Raw genomic sequence first — 25,292 nt, 5'->3', positions numbered from 1 at the left:
TTGTTGTTGTTCTGTTTGTCGGTGGAATCCGAATACCAACTCGTCTATGTATGCTTTTAATTAGCTGGGGGTTTTGGGGTAAGAAAAGGGAAAGGTAATGAATAAAGGTGCTTGTTTGTACAAAGGAAAGGTATTGAATGCATGAAAATGGGTAATGAAGCATTATACAATAAATTGGGGGGTAAGGTAATCAATCCTCTCCATCTCTTCTTCTCCTTTCTCAGCCGCTGGATTCCACTACTACCACCCGACCTCCGACAACTGCACCCGACATCACCATCGGACTTCACCTCCAACAACCTCCATCCGACCGCCGCCACCACCAAAGACCACCATTCGACATCTCTGAAACAAGAACCACCACCGTTCCTTGGGCGTGATTTTTATGTATATATATGTTTCTGTGATGCCGTATATATATATATATACACACACACACATATGTGTGTATGTGTGTGCCGACCGGAGGGATATGATGATGGTGGCCGGAGACGACTTTCGGTGGGTGGTGGTGGTTGTTGAAGATATATATTATTAGAGAGAGAAGAGGGAGTTGGGATATGGTGATGGTGGTCGGAGACAACTTCGGGCGGGTGGTGGTGGTTGTGGTTGAAACTATGTATTATTAGAGAGAGGGGGAAGGGAGGTAGATGCGGTGAGGATCAATAAAGTTGAGGAGCAGAATGAGTGAAACTAATGTATGTTTTTTTTTAATATTTTATTATATATAATTATTAAATACTCCACCCTATAATGAAACCCTATAATCAAAGTATTCTTTTCCCATTATCTTTGCCATTACCTTTGCCATTCCTTTATCCAAACCAAGCACCCCCTTAATTCTGTGTGTACGACACCCAATTCTTTTTTGGATTAAGCATTGGACTGAAGCATTACGATATTGATTTTCAGATGAGTTAAAAATGCAAATAAGAGATCATCTACATAATCTTTAGATTAAAATTAAAAGTAAAAATTCAAATATTATTCTTAAATTTTGACCTTTGAATTTAATTTAAAAGTCAAAATGTTTCTAACTTTACAAATAGAGTTGAAAACAACTTTAGAGGAAAGTTATTATAACAATTGTGTTTATTCTGATCAAAAGATAAAACTGAAATAAAATTAAAGAATATCAACCATGGGTTTGTACATTAAAAGGATCATGTAATGTTATAGTGTTTATGATACTAGCTGGTCAATTGGGTTTAACCAGGGCACTTTAAGGTCGGTGCTTATAAGGGGGAGTTTCTTAGAGCTTCTTGTCTGCCAATTCAGCATCACATCACCCAGGACTCTACTCAGAATATTCACTGACTATAAAGAAAAGCTTCTTAAAACTTCTTTCCACATCATCAATTATTTTATAATTTATCTCACACACAAATACACATATATGTACCCCACGCATTAAAAAAACCCATTGCGACCCCACCTTTCAGCGTCCACAAACTTCTTCGTGTGGACTCCGGCCTCAAGACGCACCACAAGGACAATGGATGTCAATAAGCTTCCAGCGTGGCCTCAAGACGCAAGTCATTGACCCTTATAAGCACATGCCTAAAAAGCTTTTGTAAATACACGTACTAATTGAAGAAGTAATTATTTGTTGTGATTATATAAAACTTGATATAAAAATACACTTAAGCCAAATATACATCGAAGATGAACATTGATTTATTAATATACATTTGAAGTAGCTTTAAACTTGAATTTGGGTCTCTTCCAAGCCAAACTTTCATTAGCTGACTCTCATGTTAACTCTTCCATGAGACAATTGTCATAAAATTATTATACTTTATTGTACTAAAACTTGAAAAATAATTATTAGACTACAGTCACTAGGATATATTAATTGTAATTCTTGTGTAATAGAAAAATGTACAGTAGAAACCTCAAGGAATTCCATAATCTTACATGGTATCACGAGAAATCCTCCAACCCTAAAAGTCGTCTTCTCCATCTTTGATCCACTCCCTTTCTCTCTTCGTTTTCGTTTTCTTTTCTTTGTCGAATAGTACACATCGAATCACCATTTGAAACCATTTTGAGATCGAGTCGCATTATGATAATTACCTATGGAGTTTACATATGTAATAAGATAAATGTAAATAGACATTAAATATTCGAGTCTGAGGGGACAGGGTTTACCCCTATTAATTGTCGTGCCTTCGGGCGGATTAGTAGGGGGTTTCCCCCCATTGAGTATTTGAAATAGGCATATCTACTTCAAGGGAGCTCTCTAGCGCGGATCCGGCTAAGACAACGTATGCTAGACCTCTCGTTGTCGAATCGCGAAATGAAGTTTCAAGCGAAATTCACCTTTCAAAAAAAAAAAAAGATATTAAATATTCGTTTACACTTCCCATATATACGCAAGTCTATATACTATTATCTACTAGTATCATGGGGTATATGTTGTATTCTAGAGTATGTGTAGGCTTCCGGCGTGAAGGGTTCAACTGTTTTGAGTGACATATTCTGGAGTTTTTATTTTGAATCACGTGTAATGACTCATATTTTATATATCATAGTTTAAATTACATGAAGATTTTCAATATTATATGATGAGCTATCAGTCGAATTATACTAGCATCATTGTAACTTCAATTCCGTTAAAGCAATAATCATAATTCAAAAAACTTTAAATAAAAGATAAATTTTTAAAGGTATTAAAGTTATTTTTTTTGGAAAATAAAGTTATTAAAGTTATGGCAAACCATTATTCACATAAAAACAATAATTGTAGGAAAAAGTGAAATAAAATAAAGACTAGCCTTAAAAAGTTTCAAAAACACCCCCTCCCCCATTCATTTATCTCTTCCCTTCTCAAATCTCCTTTTACGATCCCTTTTTTTATATGCCCCAAAAACCCGATTTCAAACCCGCCAAATAAAAGAAAAAAACAGGTATTTGTATTTGTATTTCTTTCAAGTATATATTTATGTTTATATCACAATTTTTATTATTTCTTTCGCAAATTTATATATATATATATATATCGTTTAATTCAAATCATAAACCCCCTTTTCCCTCTCTTTACATCTCTCTCTAGGGTTTCATTCTCGCTCTTATGGAATCTAATCGATCTCTTTTTCTCAGGTTCTTGACTGAACTTCACCGTTTTCCGATCAATTCGATATGGATTCGACGGTCTCGATTGATCCGATTGACCGATCAGAGCTTGAATCAGCGACTCTAGGGCAAAAGAGACCTTTACCTAATGGATTTGAATCATTTGAAAATGAATTAGGTTATAAGAAGGCAAAGTTAGGTGAAAAAGATGTGAAGTTGGATGTGAAGAGAGTGGCGGAAATCGTGTTGGTATTGGCGACGATGGGGAGAATGAGAGGCGGTAGGAAACCGAGTGAGGTTGAAGTGGAGATGATGCGTGAGGCGAGGGCGAAACTGGCGGATGTTTGTAAAGAGTTTGCGCCGAAAGATATATTTCCTGGGGATAGGTTTGGGAGTGTTATTGAAGATTTGGGTTTGAATAAGTTAGGTGACCACAAGTTAGGGGTTAGTAAATCGAAGCTCACAATTTCTGAGAAGGTGCTTGTTACTAAGCGGAAGGTGAGGTTTTGTTTTCGCTGTTTTGGTCGGTTGATGAACAATAATATAAGTGTATGCATAATGTGTTAGTTTTAATATTGAATTATTGTATGCCTAGATATATATGATATATATATATGTGTGTGTGTGTGTAGTAGAATATTTGGGTTGTGATCATATGATATTGAATGCGTTTAAGAGTTAACATGCTTATCTTTGTATTTTGCTTTAATCCCCTATGCTATAGCGTTTTCTGCCATTACCTTAGTTGGTGTTTGACTTGTGTGTAAAACCTCACAGACTGTAAAAAACGGGTGCGTAGCAAATGTGTTTATCTAGGGCAAAGACTGTAATGCTTGTGATGACCTGAATAACCTAATGAATTACTTTGTGTTTTATAGTTTTTTGATGATGTATGCTTTTGTGTTCTTTTTATCAGATGGAAAAGTCTGAGGTGTTTCCATTATATTCTGATATGTACATACCTCCACAACAACCAAGTGGGGCCACTACGGCAAATTCACGAACTTTACCCTATCAGTTGCCCACAAGTGAGGTAAAGCCCGGGGGGTCAAATTCGTTGCGTTCGGGAAAGGATTATTCATCGGTAACAAGGTCTCTGGCTGATAGTCCACATTTCAGGGTAGATGGTGGAGCAAATGGTTCTTATCCATCACATTCACAAGGTACAGTTTTTCAACTCTTTCATAGACAACTACGTGCCTAGGGGTGTTATCGAGTCGAGCCGAGCTCGAGCTTAGTATGGCTCGAGCTCGACTCGTTGTACCTACAATATGGCTCGAGCTCGGCTCGAAAAGCTCGAAAAAGGCTCGAGTTTGGCTTGTGTCTATAAACATTACTCGAGCTTGGCTCAAAAAGCTCGAAAATATATATCACTTGTAACAAAAATTTATATAAATAGCCCTTGTAGAATTAGAAATTTACTATTTAGGAATTATATATATAAATATATACATAATATATGGAAAGATCGATAAGTATTCGAGTCGAGCTATGTAAAGCTCGAGCTCGACTCGATAATTATTTCGAGCCTTAATTTAGGGCTCGGGCTCGAGCTTGAACTCGATTTCGATCGAGTCGAGCTCGAGTTGCTCGAAAAAGGCTCGGCTCGCTGGCAGCCCTATACGTGCCTCTCCTGGTTAGAGTGAATGATTAGTTTCTAGTTTTTTAACAAAAAATGTCTAAGAAGTTCCAGGCACTTTTGAGTTTTGACCCATTTGACTCATTTAGCCCCTTCATTTATACCCAATTTTTGTTTTATTTAACCTCTTATCAATAAATACAACCCATATTGGCATGTTCTTATATAATTGGGTGATTTATACACCACCTTTTCAATCCATGCAAGTATACATTGCCATTTTCAGCTTGATGACGATAAACCCTTCTATCATTTCTTGATAGTGGCGTATGTACATGAGTTTAGTAGTGTGAAGATATACTAGTATAAGAAATTGGTGGTGTGTTGATCAAAAGAAGTGGTGTACAAATTGTGTCCCTTAGTTAAAGCTGTCATCTCCAGTATAATCAGCTTATATACCTTTTTTTTTCATGGCAGGGAAAACTCCGGCAAGGTCTATGCAGTCTCCGTCTCCTTCTGTTACTAAAGGTGTAGTGGACATGGTACTTGCTCACAGCTCTGTTAAGGCAGAGGGCTTATCTGATATCACTACAGCTCGGGTTTCTGGCCAAGGGATTACATCTAAACCATCCATCACTCAGGTACCACCTAACCCCATGATCACTAATCAACACCGCATGAACTTCATTCGAGGGCCTTCTCTTGCTGAGACCCACAGAGAAGTCAGTAAAATTGTGCAGACATTACTACAGCCATATCTGTTAAAAGATCCCACATGGACTTCTCCTTCAAGAGATTACATGAGCAAGCCTTTGCCTTGTCAAATGTGCAAGGCTATAATTAATGAAGTGGATACTACAGTCGTATGTGATGCTTGTGAGAGAGGGTATCACTTGAAATGTCAATCTAATCCAAAATATATCCCTAGAGATGAGTGGCAGGAATGGCATTGCGCAAAATGTTTGGCTATTAGCAATGGAAAACCCATACCCCCTAAATACGGCCGTGTTATGAGGAACATAAGTACACCAAAGTTATCTTCTAACTCTGCAGTAGATCAACCGTCTTCAGACAAGAAAATGCGATCGGATGTGAATGTAAGTCAGCAAACGACGGCAACAAATGGGATCGTGGGAAATTACAATAAACAGACAGCAATGCAACTCAATCAGAAACAAGAATGTCGGGAAGAGAATGCTCCTGTTAACACTTGTGTAAGTTGCTTGGTTGAAGGATCAAATGACGAAAAGCTCAAAATTGTGTCAGAATCACAGCCTCTTGCAAATTTGGAGGAAAGTCATGATAGTGATAACAACAAAATTCCACGAAGTATTACAGACATGTTGGCAAAGCAATCACAAAACAGTAACCTTTTAGAAAATATCCCAGAAATTTCTTCTAATGGTGCAATTGAGGAGGATAGACAAGGTGAATCTCGGAAAACAAGTGAAATTGGTATATTGGTTGACGAACAAGAAGTGCCATCATCAAGTAGCATGCATGAAGTTGAATGGGTTGGTGCTGCACTAAAAGAAATTGATGGAAAAACATACTATCAGTCTTGTTGTATAAATGGAATTGTATATAAAGTGAAGGATTATGCTCTGTTCACATCTCCTACCAACAAATATATACCTAATAGACTAGAGGTAAGCAGTTTGTGTGTTGCTATGCATTATTAGTCATTACTTTTGTAACTTGTATCTTTGGGTTCAATCCCTAGTCAATATCTTCCATACAAGTTTTACTTATCGTTGACTTTTTATTGAGGCTCTTTTTTATGTACAAAATCTTCTTGGCATTAGTGTATTTATATAAGGTTTTGCTGCAGGCCATGTGGGAAGATGGCAAGACAACAAACAAGTGGGTTAACGTTAGTCGCTGTTTCTTCCCTGATGATTTGCCTGAAGGAGTTGGTCATCCATGTGCTCCAGAAAGCAATGAGGTGAAATTTTTACTGCAATTTGGGGGTAACTTAATTCATAGTGTCTATTTTGCATGGTATTGGAATAGAGGGGTTTAATTCGGTATCTTGTTACTGCTCCATAATTTTATGCTTTTCACTATTTTTAAGTAATGACAAGTCCACGATACTTGTAATCCAGCTGCTATGTTGAATTTTGCAAGTATTTATTGCATGATTTCAATATATTTTAATAACCTTTTCTTTTTCTGGAACATTTTACAATCTAATCTTCTTATTTGATTAAAAAATTAAACATAATTTAACAGTCTTGATGAATTGTGTTGTCTCTTTCTTCAGGTATATGAATCCAATCATGAAAGCACGCTAGCAGCTGGCTTGATTCATTCCTCATGTGAAGTCCTTCCTCCAAGCAAGTTCTCTGAAGAAAGTGCCATGCAAACTCGCTTGATGGAAAGAGGCAAAGAAAGTCGAAAACCTGTTTTTCTTTGCAAGTGAGTCTGGTTCCTTTGAATCTTCATTTTATATTATTTTTCATAATTATAAGAAAGAAAAAGGTAAATTTGAAAAAAAAAGCCTTGATTTTCATTTCAATAGTCATATAGTTAAAAGAAGTTTCAGAGCCTGGACATCTGGAATGATACTTGAATGAACTTCTGCAATTTTAATGTCTTCTTGAAGGGTCATCGCGGTCTTATCTCTTTCAGTACTGAAAAACATTTTCATGAGTTTAGAAAGTCCTTTTCTGTTGAGTAGCTATCTTTTTGACGATTAGGTGTAATATTCACTCGTTAAAACATAGTTAGCTAATGGATCCTAATCTGTTGATCAACTGAGGTAACTGAGATTCTTGAGTGTCATAAAGTTACACATATAGGTTATTATAGTAGCTAGAAATTGACCTTGTTGGTTCTTTTGTAGATGTTTGAGTCTAACGTGTTATCTGCATATTAAGGATGATCTCAAATCTTAAAACCATATGCCAGTAGTTTTAATATCAAATGTTGCAAAACCTAAATCTGGATCAATAAATCAAACCTTTGGGAAATGGGTCTACCAGGTCCCCTAAGTATCCGTCAAATAATCCTGATGGTAGAAATAATGGTTTATGCCTGGTCATTTGAGTTTCCAACTTTCTATATATATAGTGCTATATAATATAATGTGCCAGTTTTCTGATCTGGTATAAACATATGTGTTTCTGCAGATGGTTTTATGATGAAACAAAGCGGCTATTTCGTGATGTTACCTGCTAGTGTAGCTCATGTATTACTTTTGCAGGTGACTCAAATATCTCATTCTGCCAGTAAAGTTTACACTGTAATATAGGCTTGCTTTTTTGGCCGATTCTTTCAACTGTTATGTTAGTAAGTACATAATTGAGGTGTAATCTTAAGTTCATCTAATCCTTTGGGAACTTACTGACCATAGTTCTAATGTGTTCCATCTATGTTCTTTTCAGTTGGTATAGTTACTTTTAAATTTATATGTAATGTTTAACTGACATTTATTTCTACGTAACTTCATATTGTTTGCTCATTGACTTACTGGTTAACTGTTGGTGTAGATTTTGCTTAGAGGGGCAAGTTGGGTAGGCTGAGTAGTATCTCAAAATGGATATTTCTTTGATACATGTCGAAATCTTCCCAGATTGGCAAAAGGTGGGATGCCATGAACCACCTTAGTACAAGAGAGATTTTTATATATTAAAGTCAGTGTCAAATAAGCTCTCAAATCTGATATATTTTTAAAAATGTATCAAAAAATAAAGATTCACGAGGTTCTTGCATTAAAATACACATTGTATGACTTTTGGCCCATTTGACCCCCTTTTTTGAAAGAGTTGTCTCATACACATCCTCAGGCAGTGCCTGGTTCTGGGTTTACCTCAAATACGGCTAGGCCAAATACTCTCATATATTACCTCTTTGATCCGTCACTTCAAACATAATACCCTGGACTTTCCGGTATCAAGGTTAAATTGGAACCAATTTAATAATTGGAACTCACTCAACGACTGGTTTAAGATCGAAATAAGATCAGTCACAAAGGCTGGCTAGCGTTATTGCAATGAGCTGAACCTAACTTGACTATCTTCTTTATGATTTTTAAAGCTTTTGGTTTCTATAAGCTCCAAAACCATAAGCTAAATGAAGTAGCTTTTGGATCTTACCTTGTGATAAGGTAAATAAGCAGGTACCCTTACACTAATTAAATTCCATCTTTTACAAAAAATTATATTTCTAACAAGAAACTATGCTCCATTATGCAAAGCCTGATTTGAGCTCAGCTGAGAGTTCTATCTCTTCCAACTTAAATGAGTTTGAGTTCATTTTTAGCTCAACTAACTATGATGAAAGACTCATTCGCAAACCTAGTTACATTATTGAATGAGATATGACTGAAACAGAGCAATAATAATATTTTTGATTTGTTTGTTTAAAATATATACTTGAATTGTACTCGAGTCTCATATGTAACTGGAAAAGCATAAGCCTTCAAAGTTGTCCGTGAACTTGTAGATCAGGAGATTTATGTGCATTAATTGGAGAAGCAGCCAGTATGAAAACTTCAGCAACTTCAGGCATTCTAAGGCTCACCCTCTTCCTTGTCCTCTCTCTTTTTATTACGATGAACCGTCATCCAATTTCATCTCCATTTCATCATATTTGGCATCATAATGCCAAATGTCAAGAGAAGTCTTTCCACGGATATATCCTTTTTGACAATCACAGGGCTGGGGTGATAATCTTGGTGACTTCAGAATGCATTTTTGTAAAGTCAGCCGATCATTCTTCAAAGGCCGGTCTTTTTTATCATCTTTGTGCAGCACCTGTTGCTGCCTTCTGTTATGTTCTTCATTTTGTTGTCACCACACAAGCATATATGTTCCATGTGCTCTGATAAAGAACCCATTATTGCCATTTTCAACTCTGATATCTTTACAAGGATATATATAAGTGGAGATGATTGGAATCTTGGAATTTGATGCCATTTTGTGTTTGTCAATGGATGTGTAGCCTTGTTTTCCTTTAAGGACTATTCCTAGGAAAGGAAATAAAGACATTGGTATTATATGGACTTGGACCAATTGGCGGAAACTAAGGTTTTTGTTAACAATGTACAGCCAATCTAATAAGACAGGATCCAAGCCTAGTTGTTGCACTTGTCTTCAGGTTGTTGATCTTATCTCGTTGTGTGCCGATTTATTTAATTTCCTAACAGGTCAAAGGAAGATATACATAAAAAGCTCAAGCTTTATGCATATGCATAGGCTTTATGCATAGGCTTTATGCATAGGCTTTAACTCAACTTAAGGTAAACACTGCCATATTGATATGATCAGTAACTGATCAGTAAGAGTCGAACAAACGTTCTATATTAGCGCAACAATGCCTGTAGTGGTCTTGATGTTTTAACTTTGCGAAATGAGTCCTAATCAACATTTTTGCATTAAAATGTGAGATATTAAGAAGAAACTGGAGTTTGTTTGTGTCTGTCTTTGTGTGTTTGGTATCTCCAACCGTTTGAGCCAAAGACTTAACAATGTTACCAAAGATTTGCATATTATAAAATCAAAAGTCAAATATACATATTTTCGAGAGGACCGTCATCCTATCTGTTCTTTTAAATTTAAACAATGTTTATATTGTGAAAGAACAATTTCGTTTAGAATGTCAAAAGCATATGTCATTACATGTTTAAAAGATATGTACCTTTAATTATTTAGACCTGATTTTTTCAACCATATTGTGTAACTTGTTAAACATGTAATTACACTTTAAAAGAAGCCTTCATGACTGTCATTATCAAAACAATTAGACCATCTCCAATAGTCGGCGTATCGACCGGATTTCGTGCCGAGCTCTGGCGCTCATGTCGGTCTGTTGAGGAGCAAATCGGTTTTTTGGTTTGTGGCGTTTTTTAAATGGGTAACAGGTAGATTATAACTTTTTATGTATTATTACTTTTTTTTTATTTTTAGATTTTTTTTTTTACTTTGTATTTATCAAGGTTAGGGAAGTCATGACTCAGAATCGCATTGGCAAGAGCAGAGTTAGGAGTTTTTGAAAACGAATGAATAAATACATAATAACACGAAACCATGTTCCATTATATGCTAAGTTAAGAGTTCTATCTATTCCACCTTAAATAAGACTGATTACAAACATAAATACTCCCTCTTTCCCGTAAAAAAATGTTCGCTATAGAATTTTAGTAGAATTTTAAAGAAGTCATTGCCAACACATAATGTACATTTGCTTATTACGTTTTAGGAATACATTGCTCAAATGAAACTTCAGATGATAACTTATTTTGAGACAAACTAATGTAGTAATGTGGACATTTATTTTGGGACATAGGAAGTACATTATTGTTTTGAGAAATTGACGAAAAATATGAGTGTTGATAATATTTGAATTTTTTTCAAAATGTAAACTTTGAATTGTAAAGGTCTTGAGTCCAATACATTACTACTTGAAAAGCTTAAGCCTTCAAAGATGTTTCCAAACTTGTACATCAGGATTTTTATGAGCATCGGCCAGTATGAAAACCTCAGCAACTTCAGGCATTCTAAAGCTCACCTTCTTCTTTGTCTTCTCTCTTCTTGATGACGAACCATCATCCATTTTCGTCTCCATTTCATCATCTTCATGTCGGGTATGAGAGTGATGAACCTCTAATAGAAGTGACGTATCCTTATTGACAATCGCGTCACTGGGATGGACCCTTTTGCTAGAAGTAACCGGCAATGGCAACGATTTTGGTGAATTCAAGATACATTCTTGTAAAGTCAGCTTCTTATTCTTCAAAAGCCTGTCTTTTTTCTCTTCTTTGTGCAAATCCTCTTCTTGCCTTCCGTTGTGTTCTTTCTTCAGGTTATCATTACCACACAAGCATATATATTTCTTTAGCTCTGATAAAGAACCCATCAAATTCCGTTTTCACCTTATAGTTTTGATTCGGAATATATAAGTGGTGCTGTTTGGAATCTTGGAATTTGATGTCAAATGGTTAGATATATTTGTGTTTGTACGTCAAAGAATGTTCTTCCTTGTTTTTCTTGAAGGACAATTCCTATGAGAGGAAATATAAACATTTGGTATTATATGGACTTGGATGTATTGGAGGAAACTAAGGTTTCATAACAATGTACCGCCAACTAATAAGACAAGATTTAAGCCTAGTTGTTGCACTTGAAATAAGGTTGTTAATCTTATCTGTTACATATACCGTATCTCATTCTGTGTCGGTTTCCTCATGGGAGACATACGTAAAAGTGCACCTAAAATTTTTGAACAAGTAGCAAGAAATGCAGAAGTATTGTATGTATGCATGATTTCTGGGTAAGACTCAATATAGTACAGTATATTTGGTTGTCTAATGCATTAGATATGCAACAGCTTTACGATTTACGCATTCACAGCTAATTGAAACAAACATGAGCTACTTTTGTTTGATTATATGCTGCAGACCAAAGATCACCAAGGGACTTAAGTTTTAACATTACATATCTTTCTTCATTCATAAAGTGTGCTCTGTGCTTTTTGTATTCGAAGCCAACATGAATATTGATAACTGCAAGCCAATACTTGTTATCAAATATATATCACCAAAGCCATGAAACTGTCTTCATTCAAGAAATATTTCGAGACCAATACAGCAAAACTTTAAGATGCATGTGTTTCAAATTTCATCTTTTTGGTTATTTCATCTTTTTGGTTGTTTCAAATATATATTTCACACGACGAACAACTGTAGTTCTATTTAATTCTCTTTCCCGAGTGTAACTTTTTTAAACAAAGATTACTCAAACCCGCCTGGAATCAAACCGAGACTGCCCAGCCAGGCCCAAAAAGCCCGCACAAAACAGTCCAAATACCAGGCCAGCCTTTGTGAAAAGATGTGGACCGGGCCAGGCTGGAGTGCTGGACCCATCTCTGAAATGAGAATCAAGTGTCGTTTTTTTCATTTACAGACTTACAGTACATATCTATTGGTCATGTTAAGAGCTGTAAGAGAAGCCGAGAACTAATGAGCGCGTCCAATCCCTATGGATGACAAAGGCAATGAAACCATCATGTAATCAACAAAAGATCATGAACCTTGCCATAATTGAGGTTGTCCATCCATGATCCATATACTAAAAACTTCCCCCGGGTATATATTTGATAACATCTGGTCTCAGGCAACATCTAGTCTCAGTTCAGTTCTTCACTTTTGTATCTAGACCAAGTGGTGCACACCACCAGATGCAAGAAGAAATTCATGTTGGTAAAACATACTTGCATGTAAATTATAAGCAGCTTGTAATATACTCAGATCCTTGCCTAGATGCTGGATCTGTATAATCTATAGCTATAGCAAGTTGGAAAAAGAAATAGAATTTGGGTAATTAAGAGATACTAATATAATGCAAACAAGGTAACTAAAGTATGTCCAGTCACTCTCCAGTCTCCAATTATGCATCTTTAAACTAGTTATATAGTAACATGGAACCGCAAGAGGGGGGGTATGATCCTAAATTTTTACGCTGACTCGATTGATTTTAAGGTGTATTTGGGGCGGGCTCCGTACCCGATACATGTGAAGCAGCATCTTCTTTTGTTATAGCCACATAGTTTGAAGGAGCAATTGGCCTGGCGTTGCTGTCCCTTCTGCCTGACTTACTTCCGTTTTGGTTCAGAGACAATCGCCTGTTAGGAGTTCCATTTGCTGCGCCACCATTGACACGTGGTCCGACTACCTTCTTCGTACTGCTAAGCGGACGAGCAGGGCTTGGTCTTGAACCGAAGATAGCTTCTTGTTCTGTGTTTAACTGTTCATGAAATTTCTTCTGGTCCTGTAATGATATCAAACTAGAATGAGTTTCAACAGGTTCAAGAAATAAGTGATTTAGTGGAACACAGAGATGACAAAATGGGTGAGCTGGGTGATGGGTCAAAACATGCATATTTTTAGAACTTGAAAAGAAGAATCGGGTTGACAGGGTAACTTTTTGCCCAAATTTTTTAAAAACTATCATAAATCATAGTGTCAGAAATATTTAGCAAATTAGATAGCTTCGGTAACAATAAAACATAGGAAATAAAATTTAGGACTTTTAATGTTTTAAATATATGCTTTGGGCGAATTTGAGCCCGATTCCTTTTAAATGGTTGAAACTGCCACCTCTAGTAGAATGTAAGATTTTCCTAACCCTCATCCTTCGTTTCTCTTCTTCTCTATCATGCCTGAGCAAAGCATATTCGTCTAGCATGGCAAGGAGTGGAACGCCGTCATAAACAAAAGTATGTTCATGTTCCTCTTCCCATGTTCGAGTTTTGGCAATCAAGGAGTCAACAAGAGCTGCATAAAAAGTTTTGGAAAATTTATCAACAAATCATGGAATAATTTCAAATAACTATTTCAATATGTCAGATTTCACAAATGAATAAATTTTTATTTTCAATCGTCTTTTAATGAAAATATACATGCATTGTTTATACCTGGAACATGGATATGAGCAATTGACAAAAGACAATCAACAGCCAAAAGGACGCTTAACTACTGAAAATTGGTAGATTGAAAAGATCTAGGTATAGCGAAATTGTAAGCATCCAAATATTGGATTAGATTGAAAATCCAATTATAACTAACGCTATTCCAGTAAGGAGGAAAAAATTGAAAACATTGCATATTTACCAGGAATTTTATTGACCAAAATTCTGGCCTTCTCAGCTCTCTTGAGATTTAAATGTGCACCCCTGCTTGCATTGTACCTGTTGTGATCCTGTTACAAAAAAGCCAATACTATGTTCATATCTAACAACAAAAAATAATGAAAGCATGCAACTTCTAAAAGAAAAGAGCACTGTGAAAAGTACTTAAATTGCTATGCATTAGATCTATTTGGCTTATGTTTTATGCCCAGTATAACGGATCGCACAGATAAATGTTGCTAGTCCTCCAAAATGATTTTGGACATACTATACAACAACAAAACACTTTTGTACTCAAATATGACAAACTAATTGCTTATTAAGAAGAAAAGGATGGGGGAGATATATATATATATATAGAGAGAGAGAGAGAGAGAGAGAGACCCTATTGTAATCGTCAAGCCAACTTTCTTCTTCACATGCTGACATCCACTTCTCAACCTTATCTAATATATCTTTCCTACTGATTGCTTCTTCTTTAGCTTTTATAATCTGATTATCCATGTCCGCTAGCAACTCGGAAGGCTCGACATTCCCAGAATCAATGAGGGACAAAATTTTCTCCCTAGCGGCCTGTGTGTCAATCTCTATGTGTGCACGTGCAAAAATCTCTTCAAGCTCACCCTGCCTCTTAAAGGCGATCTCTTTCATTCTGCTAGCTTTAAGCTTATCTAGCCTTTCGACCTCCACCTCAGCCTACAGAGCAAAAACATGTAATGTTTCAAATCAGTAATCACATTCTGTTAGTAGGCAACAATAATACTTCCATTATAGAAAGAGGCTTCAGTTATAGTGTTCTTTAACAAACACTATTGCTTGTAGTACCTGCTCGATCAAATCTACAGCAAGAGCCCCTGGCATATTGACTTCATCAACTGAAGCTGATACATTACATGTAACATGATCAAACAAGCTACGCTCATTTTCAGACGTATCCATTAGATTCCAAAGGTCAATTAGCTGAGTTGCTAATACTTGAAGCTGCAAAAGGGAAACCAAATCATGTCAGGTGTTTTGATGTAGCAATGTCTTGAAGGAAAATGCCCATTGACATAAAAACTTTAAGATAAAGTTTACAATGCGCAAAGAAACAAAACGTAGACATATTTCGGTATCAGTTGTCTGCAGAATTATTTAAGATATAACTTATAAAGTGCACTAAATACTACTAACGGGCTTCTACTGAAAGAACAAAGAGGTGAAATGCCGTACCTTCTCCAGGCGTTGTTTCTTATCTTCTTTTAAAGTGGAGACGGTCTTAGCAAGCGTAGCTAGTGTGTCATTGCTTATGCTTTTAGACTGTACACCAGTTGCATCATTTAAGCTTGGATGAACATCCGTCACCGTGCTGTAAAAGTCAATCCCAAGAATGGCACAAAGATCATGTACAGCGCTCACAAATTCCAAGACCTTGTGCAATCGATCACTCTGCCGTATTAAATAATATATCAACGTTATTGATGCCATAGCTGAACATATTTCCCAGCTTTCTTTCAAATTAACATATAAGTGACTGAACTAAAAAACGCACCTTCTCTTTCTGAAGTTCTTGCAGCTGGTCATGAAATTCATCCAACTTCTTCAACGATAGATCTGACTCATCAACTTTTGGGGTTCCTGCCTGAAGATTACCCCCTGAAATCTCACCACATATCTTCTGTATTTGTGTTTGTACATCCAAGAACTTCTTTATCCTATCTTCTTTCTGTGTCCACAATTGTTTCAATGCTGGCGCAATAGCTTCAAGCTGTTCCTTAATGGTTCCTGATGGCTTCTCAGGCTACATATAAAAATAAAACCATACAACACAAAGAAAAGATATCATAAATAATAAGTTATGTAGTCTTTCTCTGAAGTTTCAAAGAACTAAACTAAAGGTCGCATAACTACATACGATTCCAGCAAATGTTTTCTCTCCAAGGGATGCAAGGAGAGTAGAGAGTTCAAGTTTAGCATCAGCCAGAGCCTGAAGGAGATGTGCTCTTGACTTTACAGCCTGGTCAACTTTCCTCTTGTATACGTCTAAACACTCTTGCTCTAGCTGAAGAAGCATTTTATCCCTCTCCTCGTCACATTCACCCACCTCATCCCAAATTTTCTGCGTTAATCTAACGAAGTTACTAAATGGTCTCCTTGGAGTCCAGAAAATTTTAAAAACTTTCCTATTTCTATCTACATAATTAATGCAAAAGAAATCAACATTTCACCTGCAACTGATGAAGTAGCGAACCACATGTTATTTCTCCATTAAGAAGATTTTTGATTTCTACCTCTGCCATTTGGTATCACCTTTACCTAACATGAAACAACATTTAACAATCAAATCTACTCAAAATATAAGTGTACTAATTGGTAACATATATTCTCCATTATTAACTAATATATGGTCCGGACAAACTCACAAAGTCACTTGTCTCCAATTCTTTATAAAATACAAATTAGACCGTTTGCTACTAATCTAGTTTATATCACAATATAAACACACCCAATACACACTTGTAGCAAAATCTGCAAAAGGCGTATCTGTATATCTATCAAATTATCATAACTCCCTGATTAAAACTGTAACTGAAGTTGTTGACTGAAAGATATTCTAATTTGAGTACATGCATATTTTATACTTGTTATATAAAGCCGAGAAATATTGCTCAAAAATTATTCGTCGCCATCGCATTGCGCAAGCATTATGCAATTTAAAAAGAAACACAAGTTCATTTCCACTTACAAATATGTTAGTTCATATACAACAGTTCTTATAGGGTAAACAAATACGAAAGAAAGAAACGATAACAAGTGGCAATTTTGTTATATACAATATATACATACATTTAACAAATTCTCATAATTATGTTGTTCAACCTACAACAATAATTGACTACTAAAAATAAATTCAACTTTTTCAAAGCATCTATAAATTATCAAAAATTGAAGATAAACATAGGATGTTAATTAAATATAATAAAGCATTATAAAAATAAAAACGTGACTAATTTGCTAGGCCTAAAAAATGTCTTAATATCTAGTGACGAAACATGAATTCAACTCGTTTTCTCTTCATCTTTACCTTTGATCCGCCACACGTCAGCAACAAATTTTTGGACATGTTTGTAGACGTATCAAATTAGTCACATTTATCATTTTTCATAATCAATATATCTCCAATAATAATAATAACAATAAAGAGTAATACAAAAATGTACATCAGCTTATGCATAACACACACGCGCACACACTAATTGAACTACTTCAAAATTCATAGATCTCAAACAGAAAAAAAAAAAAAGGTAAATTCAACTTGATATATACAAAATATATATCTATAAAAAGAAACAAGTACATTGTAGTAATAATAGATACAGAATCCTTACAAATAATGTAAGCTGGATAAAGTTTTGTGGACGCAGATCTAAGCCTAATGTCTTTTTGTTGTCTTGTCTATATATGAAGATGAAGATGAAGAAGATAAAGATATAGAGATAGATACAGATATATAGATACAGAGAGAGGGACTGAGAGAGTAGGAAAGGGGATGATGAGTGAGGTGAGAGAGTGTGTGTTTTATTGAATTAAAATATATAAATAATTGAATTTTGATTATGTTTTTCTGGAATTTTATTTACTAAAATGACATTTTCATTTTTTTTTTTTCTATTCAATCAATGTGAAATCAAAGGTTTTTACTTTTTCGAAAGGAAGTATGGTCAAAAGATATAAATGCTTTTGTCAAAATGTTATTGCTATTTTACCTACAATTCAATTATGTTTGGTGAATTTTCTTACAAAGTAAATAAATACTCATCCACATATATTAAGCTTTTTATACATTACATTAAAAGCAATAACATTGTTTTGTACAATTATCACGATGATAAATGAGAGAAAAACATCGATTTAATATACATCATACGTGTGTTACATACGTGCGCTGGGGTTCATATGACTAGGTGAGTGATCGACTATCTCCGATTTTTTGTATTCTTTAGTGGTATCTGCTTGTCACACATGTGAAGGCATAACCATTTTAATTGTTTTTTTCTTTGTACAGTCTAATTAGTTTTAGACAAAAAGATACACTAAAAATAAAGAAAATGTCTTATGTTAAAGTTTTTTTTTTCATTAAGGTAAAGCTTATACTATACGTTATGATAAATTATACTCGTATTATTTATATCACCTTTTTCTTTATATAATGTGGATAAAAGATGTATTTTGACTTCTTGTATACTCCGAACTATGATAAAATCTAATGTAGTGGTTGGAGGCGGGGACAGAACAGATTTAAGGGCAAAAGTCATATCCATTAATAGTTTATTAAGTTAATTAGGTCCACTGTTTCTATTTTTTAATATAGACTTGACTCTACAAGCAAAAACAGATATACAAGTATATGATTCCACGGGCATAGTCGCACTACTTATAATTAAATTCATCTTTTTTTAATCCATAATAAAAGGTTGTTTTAATAATTTATAAATCAATCACAATCTTTTGTTTGCGTGAATTGAACCAATATGTATGTCGTAAATTTATTTGTAATTGCAATTAGATTTGTTAATTTTTTGCAAAAAATATATTTAATCATTCAACTAAAAGTAGATAATATTATATTAAAGATTAGAAAAGTGATTGATAAAAGAGAGGGCCGAATGGAAGAAAGACAGAAGAATGACAAAACTTGACCACTTGGACAACTAATATTCTTCCGAACCGGAGTTGAACCGGGATCAGTTTTAATAATTTTGCAAACGTCGCCCATGCAGTGTGGGACTGGGACATGTTCTCCTGATGTTCCTCACATGCAATTTGGACTCATCTTCTAATCATCACTACTCATCAATCATTGAATGGATATGTACATATATCACTTCCTTGCAACATATTTGTTTTATCGAATTAAATATATATCTGCCACGACTTGCAACTTGCAAGTTGAAAAGATAAGAAAATGTGTAAAGTAGGACACTACTTGTAAATCAACACATTTGACGGGGTATTTGGTAAGATAGAATGGAAAAAATTAAAAGAATGTAAGAAATTAAAAAACTCTCTTTATTAATTTACATCAGATAATAAGATTGAAAATGAAGAAATGTTTCATTCTCAAAGTGTGAATCAAATTTATTTATTTTGTATTATTTATGATGTTATATATATTAATTTTAATTATTAAATAAAATTTGTATTTATCTAATATGTATTCTTGAGAAAATGTCACAAATGGTCTTTGTGGTTCGTCATATTCGCATTTTGCCCCTTGTGCTTTTTTTTCATTGCAAACGGTCTCTGTAATTTTTCATTTCGTTGTCAACCATCCCTGACACTAACTTCTATTAGTTTTAACCCGTTAGTAAGGGTATAATCGTCCAATTCATTTCAACCCCTTCACTTAATCATCTTCTTCAATTTTTGTACCCATTTTTGTCATTTTCCTGTAAGACTAACCCAGATTCCGATTACCTTAATTACCATCCACCATATTTATCTTTTATTTTTGTATTCGTATTTATGCATTTATAATCAAATAAAAAAACAAACAAATATATACATAGATACATATAAACATACATATACACGATACAGAAATTGATCCATTATCCATTCCATCAATCTATCAAATATCTTGAACACAAAACCAGATTTTATATAGTTTTCATGATTACATAATGAAATTAACACCATCTTTTGAAGCATCAAAACCACTACTCTAAACACATCATTTATCCATTTTCCTTCTGTCTCGTAACCAACAAGAACCATTAAGAACATGAGACTATCATAAAATTAAGATCTAACATGAATTGCAATTAGCAGCTATATTTTTATGCGAATATATTTCGCACTCAAATTCTACATTTAGCAGTTCTCTAATTAAGCTTATACTTTAGTAATTAAATAAAAACAATATAAACAAAAACAATATTCTCAAATCATCATTAGTAACAATACCCACAAAAGATGTGCACGAATATTGCTATGATTACATGTGATCTACTTGCATACATGTGATCATAGCAATATTCGTGCACATGTGATCAAGAATCCAAATCTTCACATATTGTATAACGGATTATAATTCATGTTCCACACAATTATAAACTTCAAAATTACACATAAGTTATTCAGAAAACAATTAAAAAACAATTTTCATATAAAGAATAATCATCGGTTGGGCTTGATTTGAAAAGTTCTCAAAGGTTCTCGCAAAAAAAATGGTTCTCAAAATAACTTTACCCTATATATATATAGGGGTGAGATATTTTGAGACCACCTCTTATTTTAGGACCAACTACACATGATTTTTCTGTGGGCCCGTCGCCGGAAAGTCTTAGTGTTTTTACAAAAAACTCTTGTATATCGTAGTAAATGATGATGGTGGTGTGTAAGTTACGAAAATCAATGGTCCTTTTTTGGACTTTTTTTAGTTGGTCTCAAATTATCTTTCCCATATATATATATATATATATATATGGGGACAATCAAATATGGAGGAAGTGAGTATGGGGTTGTCCCCCATCTAAGCTTAGATGGGGAACCCCTCATATTTGGTTTTTATAATCATGAAAATCATGGGAAGCATGTATTTTTTCTAAATTCAAACAAATAATAAAATATTACATAAGAAATTATACTCGTGATATTTAAGAATTATATAATTATACATAAAAAATTTGATTACCTTAATGACGTATAAGAAATATAAGCTTGCATAACCTTTCGTGTTCATTGCTTTTCTAGTGGTACAAAATTAATTGAAAGAAAATGAAACAATTGACAAATCCCCCAAAAAATGTTATAAAAATCAACAAAAATAGAAGATAATATAAGAGGTTTAAAAAAGATTTTGGAGGGCATATCTAAAATTCATTCAGAATACAAAAAAAATAGAATTATTATATTATATTTAATTTATTGTTAATTTAATGTTGAAATAAATCATGTTTATTTGGATTTGATGAATAAACGACTTTGATGGAATACCTTTACCTCTTTTAAGTCATGTTATAAATCAAGTAATTAAATAAATATTTAAGAAAGTTATGAATTGAAAAAAATGATAAAATATGAAATTAAATCTTTTTGGCTTAAAATATGAAACTAAATAAAATAAGTATTATCATAAAAAAGTATAAAAATGCCACTTAGGATAAATCCAATGTGGCAAGTTTTTAACATAGGTTTAATTTTGAAGATGACTTTAGAAAGCTCAGTTACTGTTTTAATATTTATATATATATATATATACTAGGTCTTTTACACCGCGCGATGCGCGAAATATTATAAGTTATTGTTAGATTAGTGTTAATGTAAACCCTTTGACATAAACACACACAATAACTAATATTTTGTTTAATTAGTTCAATGCGATTATTATCTATTTTGCAAACACATTAATAAAAACAAAACAATGTTAAATATGAATATAATAAATATATCAAATTATCAAAATATTTTGGAGATACATACGAAGATGAGAAATAATGTTTACACATAAATATAATTTAGATAAAAACGGAAAAAGGAAAATTAGATGATGCAAAATATACATAATTTAATAGAAGCAGATAAACAAAGCTACATATATTTAAGAATGACTTTTTACTGAAACAAAAATATCCATAAACATTTTTGTAGCAAAAACACAATTGCATATCAACGAACCCATTCACACCAAATACTACATAACATTTACGTTCTTTAATGTTTATAAAGCTAAATATGATATGAGGGGTCATCTTACAACTTATCAAACAAACAACCACCTCCATAAAAACCTTCAAACTAAAATACTAAATCCACAAGAATTTAAATAGTAAACCTTCTTTTCTTGTAGTTGTGCAACCCGAATTTACTCAAAATTCACTTAGAGGAAAATAAATAAATTATGAATCACGTAACAAAAGAGTTTTATATATGATATTAAAATTAAAATATTAATATTATTAAAAGAACTCACATAAACATCAAAACATTAAATGGTCCCGTATGAAATTTTCGTTAGAAACTTTGGTAAACATTTTATTAAAGGAAATGATGACAAAATTTATTGTTTTATGCATTAGTATACAAAATAAACTTTGTGCTAGTTGATCGATGGGAAACAATAATGTGCATGACAAATCTTTTTTTAATATAATGAAAGAGTATATTTGCCTTATAAAATTGAATCTAAATAATGAAATAAATATAGTTTCTTCTTTTTCACATATAAATATTGTGGAAAATTTATGGAGACGCCACGTAACATAAATCTTACGTGGCAATTTTCTAGAATAACTTTGAGTTTGAAGAATGCTTTAGAAGGCTCGGTTTCCTACTGTTTTAATAATTATATATATATATATATAGGGGAAAGATAATTTGAGATCAACTAAAAAAAGTCCAAAAAAGGACCATTGATTTTCGTAACTTACACACCACCATCATCATCTACTACGATATACAAGACTTTTTTGTAAAAACACTAAGACTTTCCAGCCACGGGCCCACAGAAAAATCATGTGTAAGTTAACTTACACATGTGTAAGTTACTGATGTGACTAATTTATACCCATTACCCACATCATTATTGGCCATTTATTTATATGTTTTAAGTCTGTTTTGTGTGCATTTGGCACGTTTATGGTGTTTGTTAGTGGTTTCAGGCGCTTAGTAGGTTGCGCAGTCATTTGGCTCACATTTGGAAGACTATTGGCTAATAAAATAATTCATGAAGTCGAGAGTTGATTTATGCAAAAGAAATGATGAAAGTGGCGAGTTGAAAGTTGAAAACGAAGTTATCGAAGTCTATGTGTTGACTGCGACGCAGTGAAGGTGCAGATTTGCCCACTGCGCCGCAGTGGTTGTTCATGCACGAGTAACTTTTTGTCCAGTGAGTTTTGGCTACGCAGTAGTGGTCGTAATCGAGGATCACTGCGCCGCAGTGATCAAGCAAGTCAACGGAGACAAGTCATAGGGCATGATTGCGCCGCAGTGGGGGTGTGCACGAGCCCACTACGCCGCAGTCACCCAGTTTGCACGCGAAGATTTGGACAGAGATATTTGGCTGCGACGCAGTGGAGGCCATCACAAGCCCACTGCGCCGCAGTGGGAGGCTGGTCAACAAAAGTCAACGGCCGACTTAAAGCCTTATTTTTCAAGGGGTATAAATATAAACCCTAGGCACGAATTTCAAGGTATTCAAACTCTTTCTAGGAGCTGCTCTATCAGGATTCTTCCTTCTCCAATCAAGTGTTTCACTTAGGCGGACTCATCGAAGATATTACGGGCACCCATCTAGATCTTATCTACATTATTGTCTTGCAATTTATTTTCTTCAAACAATTGGTACATCATGCTTCTTTTCTATTTCTTTGATTATTGTGAATTGATCATGAGTGACTAACTGTTTAATCATCCACCTTGATGAAACTAGACGGATAATGCGATTGCAATATTTTTAATTCAAAAGGGTTTATTTAATTATCGTTGTTCCGTGATCTTGATGATTTTAATTCTTTTCATTTAATGAATTTCGATATTGGTTGCATATGATTCTTCGTTGGTGGTACCAGTTGAATGTGTATGTGATTTTAAAACGGTTACTTGTCTATAAGTAATTATCACTAGTTCATGGTATGATAGTGAATATCATTTTAAGAAAGGATTAATTTTGTCAACATGATTGATATCGGTTGGTGGTACCACGTTATTGTCACATAGGTTCAATTGGTAATTTGATAGTCAATAAAAATTGATTGTTAGGAGAATTGTCTTGGTCTTGGTGGTACCGGCTCGGGTAATTCAACTAGTAGTTAGGTGATTCGATAATTTGTTCACGGTTGGTGGTACCACGTGAGTAGTATAATCTTGTCACGACTATCTTTCAAACTCTAGAGAATTTGTTACTCGTCAAATGCAATCACATTTGAAGTCAAGGGAAGTCAAGGGGGATGACTTTTAATTATATTGTCTGAACTTGTCTTTTAATTTTATGCAATCATTTTGCAAATCAATTTATTTAATTGTCAAAGCGGAATTTTGAATCAAGACCTGTTTTCCAAACCATTCAACAAGCAACTAATCATTTCACAGTCCCTGAGAACGAACTCAGACTTACCTCTTGACTATATTACAAACGATCGGGTCCACTGCCCGTGAGTGCGTAGTAGTGAGTTCTTTGGTAGTTTTAGTTTATAAATTTAAAGCTCGATTTTGCACATCAGTTACACATGTGTAAGTTAACTTACATACACATGATTTTCTGGTGGACCCGTCGCCGGAAAGTCTTAGTGTTTTTACAAAAAAGTCTTGTATATCGTAGTAGATGATGATGGTGTACAAAAATCAATGGTCTTAGTTGGTCATAAAATAAGAGGTGGTCTCAAAATATCTCACCCCTATATATATATATATATTCCAACGGAATGTATACGTACGTTAACATGAGACCAGGCATTGAAACAAAATGAGAGTTAATTCCCATGCTAGCTCGTCATAACTAATTAAAATAATTATTGGAAATTTCACTAATAATGATGTCTTTCTATATTGATCAATCATGAGAACAAATCTATCCATATATGTTCATCGTATATGATCGTGTGTAAGATCTTTCATTAATCAATACTTATCGTATCTTTGTTTTACACAAATTGCAATTATATAACCATTTATCTTGTTTTCTTTATCGTTCTATTTTAGAACAAACGATATCATATATTGAAACATCGTGACTTGTTATTCGACATTCATGATTTCACATTGTTCCTTAGATATAATATAAATTGTTGTACATGGAGTTGTTATGGATTTACAATTTTACATTGTTAATGTTTTGTCATGATTTCTTACAAATTCAATCGAATGATGTCTGTGAAAAACATTCATTTTGGTTATCCTTTTAATCTTTGTCATTGTTTTTGTAGCATAATTCTCTCCGTGTGCTAAGTTGGTTACTTCGTATCCTAAGACGCCCTATAGACAAAGACGTATTTTCATGTAAGCTCTTTAGGTGCGTATACATTTGATACCG

The 25,292-nt window shown here is 34.1% G+C and overlaps 2 protein-coding genes across 2 annotated transcripts; one reads left to right on the top strand and one right to left on the bottom strand.

Moving 5' to 3' along the window:
* Positions 1 to 2,820: 2,820 nt before the first annotated feature.
* On the top strand, positions 2,821 to 8,117 carry LOC122580388. The gene is made up of 7 exons (XM_043752658.1): positions 2,821 to 2,909; positions 3,103 to 3,573; positions 3,992 to 4,238; positions 5,132 to 6,303; positions 6,486 to 6,599; positions 6,918 to 7,072; positions 7,786 to 8,117. The coding sequence occupies exons 2-7, from the start codon at positions 3,142 to 3,144 to the stop codon at positions 7,832 to 7,834; spliced, it is 2,169 nt and encodes a 722-aa protein (XP_043608593.1). The 5' UTR covers positions 2,821 to 2,909; positions 3,103 to 3,141; the 3' UTR covers positions 7,835 to 8,117.
* Positions 8,118 to 12,966: 4,849 nt separating this feature from the next.
* Positions 12,967 to 17,803, bottom strand: LOC122578113 (65-kDa microtubule-associated protein 1-like). The gene is made up of 10 exons (XM_043749998.1): positions 17,650 to 17,803; positions 16,489 to 16,576; positions 16,176 to 16,379; positions 15,813 to 16,061; positions 15,494 to 15,709; positions 15,107 to 15,262; positions 14,666 to 14,977; positions 14,265 to 14,352; positions 13,780 to 13,928; positions 12,967 to 13,422 (listed from the first exon to the last, which is right to left on the bottom strand). The coding sequence occupies exons 2-10, from the start codon at positions 16,558 to 16,560 to the stop codon at positions 13,129 to 13,131; spliced, it is 1,740 nt and encodes a 579-aa protein (XP_043605933.1). The 5' UTR covers positions 16,561 to 16,576; positions 17,650 to 17,803; the 3' UTR covers positions 12,967 to 13,128.
* Positions 17,804 to 25,292: the final 7,489 nt, after the last annotated feature.

This window comes from Erigeron canadensis, chromosome 8 (assembly GCF_010389155.1).
Source record: "Erigeron canadensis isolate Cc75 chromosome 8, C_canadensis_v1, whole genome shotgun sequence".
In the NCBI taxonomy this organism is placed as follows: domain Eukaryota; kingdom Viridiplantae; phylum Streptophyta; class Magnoliopsida; order Asterales; family Asteraceae; genus Erigeron; species Erigeron canadensis.
This window is presented reverse-complemented; position numbering and strand designations above follow the sequence as displayed.

What these genes read in the sequence shown, in the direction of transcription:
- LOC122580388 (XM_043752658.1), top strand. Translation starts at nt 3,142, where the DNA reads ATGGATTCGACGGTCTCGATTGATCCGATTGACCGATCAGAGCTTGAA. An exon ending in ATATACCTAATAGACTAGAG is followed by an intron (nt 6,304 to 6,485) that starts GTAAGCAGTTTG and finishes GTTTTGCTGCAG; the next exon opens with GCCATGTGGGAAGATGGCAA. An exon ending in GTGCTCCAGAAAGCAATGAG is followed by an intron (nt 6,600 to 6,917) that starts GTGAAATTTTTA and finishes CTCTTTCTTCAG; the next exon opens with GTATATGAATCCAATCATGA.
- LOC122578113 (XM_043749998.1), bottom strand. Translation starts at nt 16,560, where the DNA reads ATGGCAGAGGTAGAAATCAAAAATCTTCTTAATGGAGAAATAACATGT. An exon ending in CGCTACTTCATCAGTTGCAG is followed by an intron (nt 16,380 to 16,488) that starts GTGAAATGTTGA and finishes AGATTAACGCAG; the next exon opens with AAAATTTGGGATGAGGTGGG. An exon ending in AAGAGAAACGAAGGATGAGG is followed by an intron (nt 13,423 to 13,779) that starts GTTAGGAAAATC and finishes ATATCATTACAG; the next exon opens with GACCAGAAGAAATTTCATGA.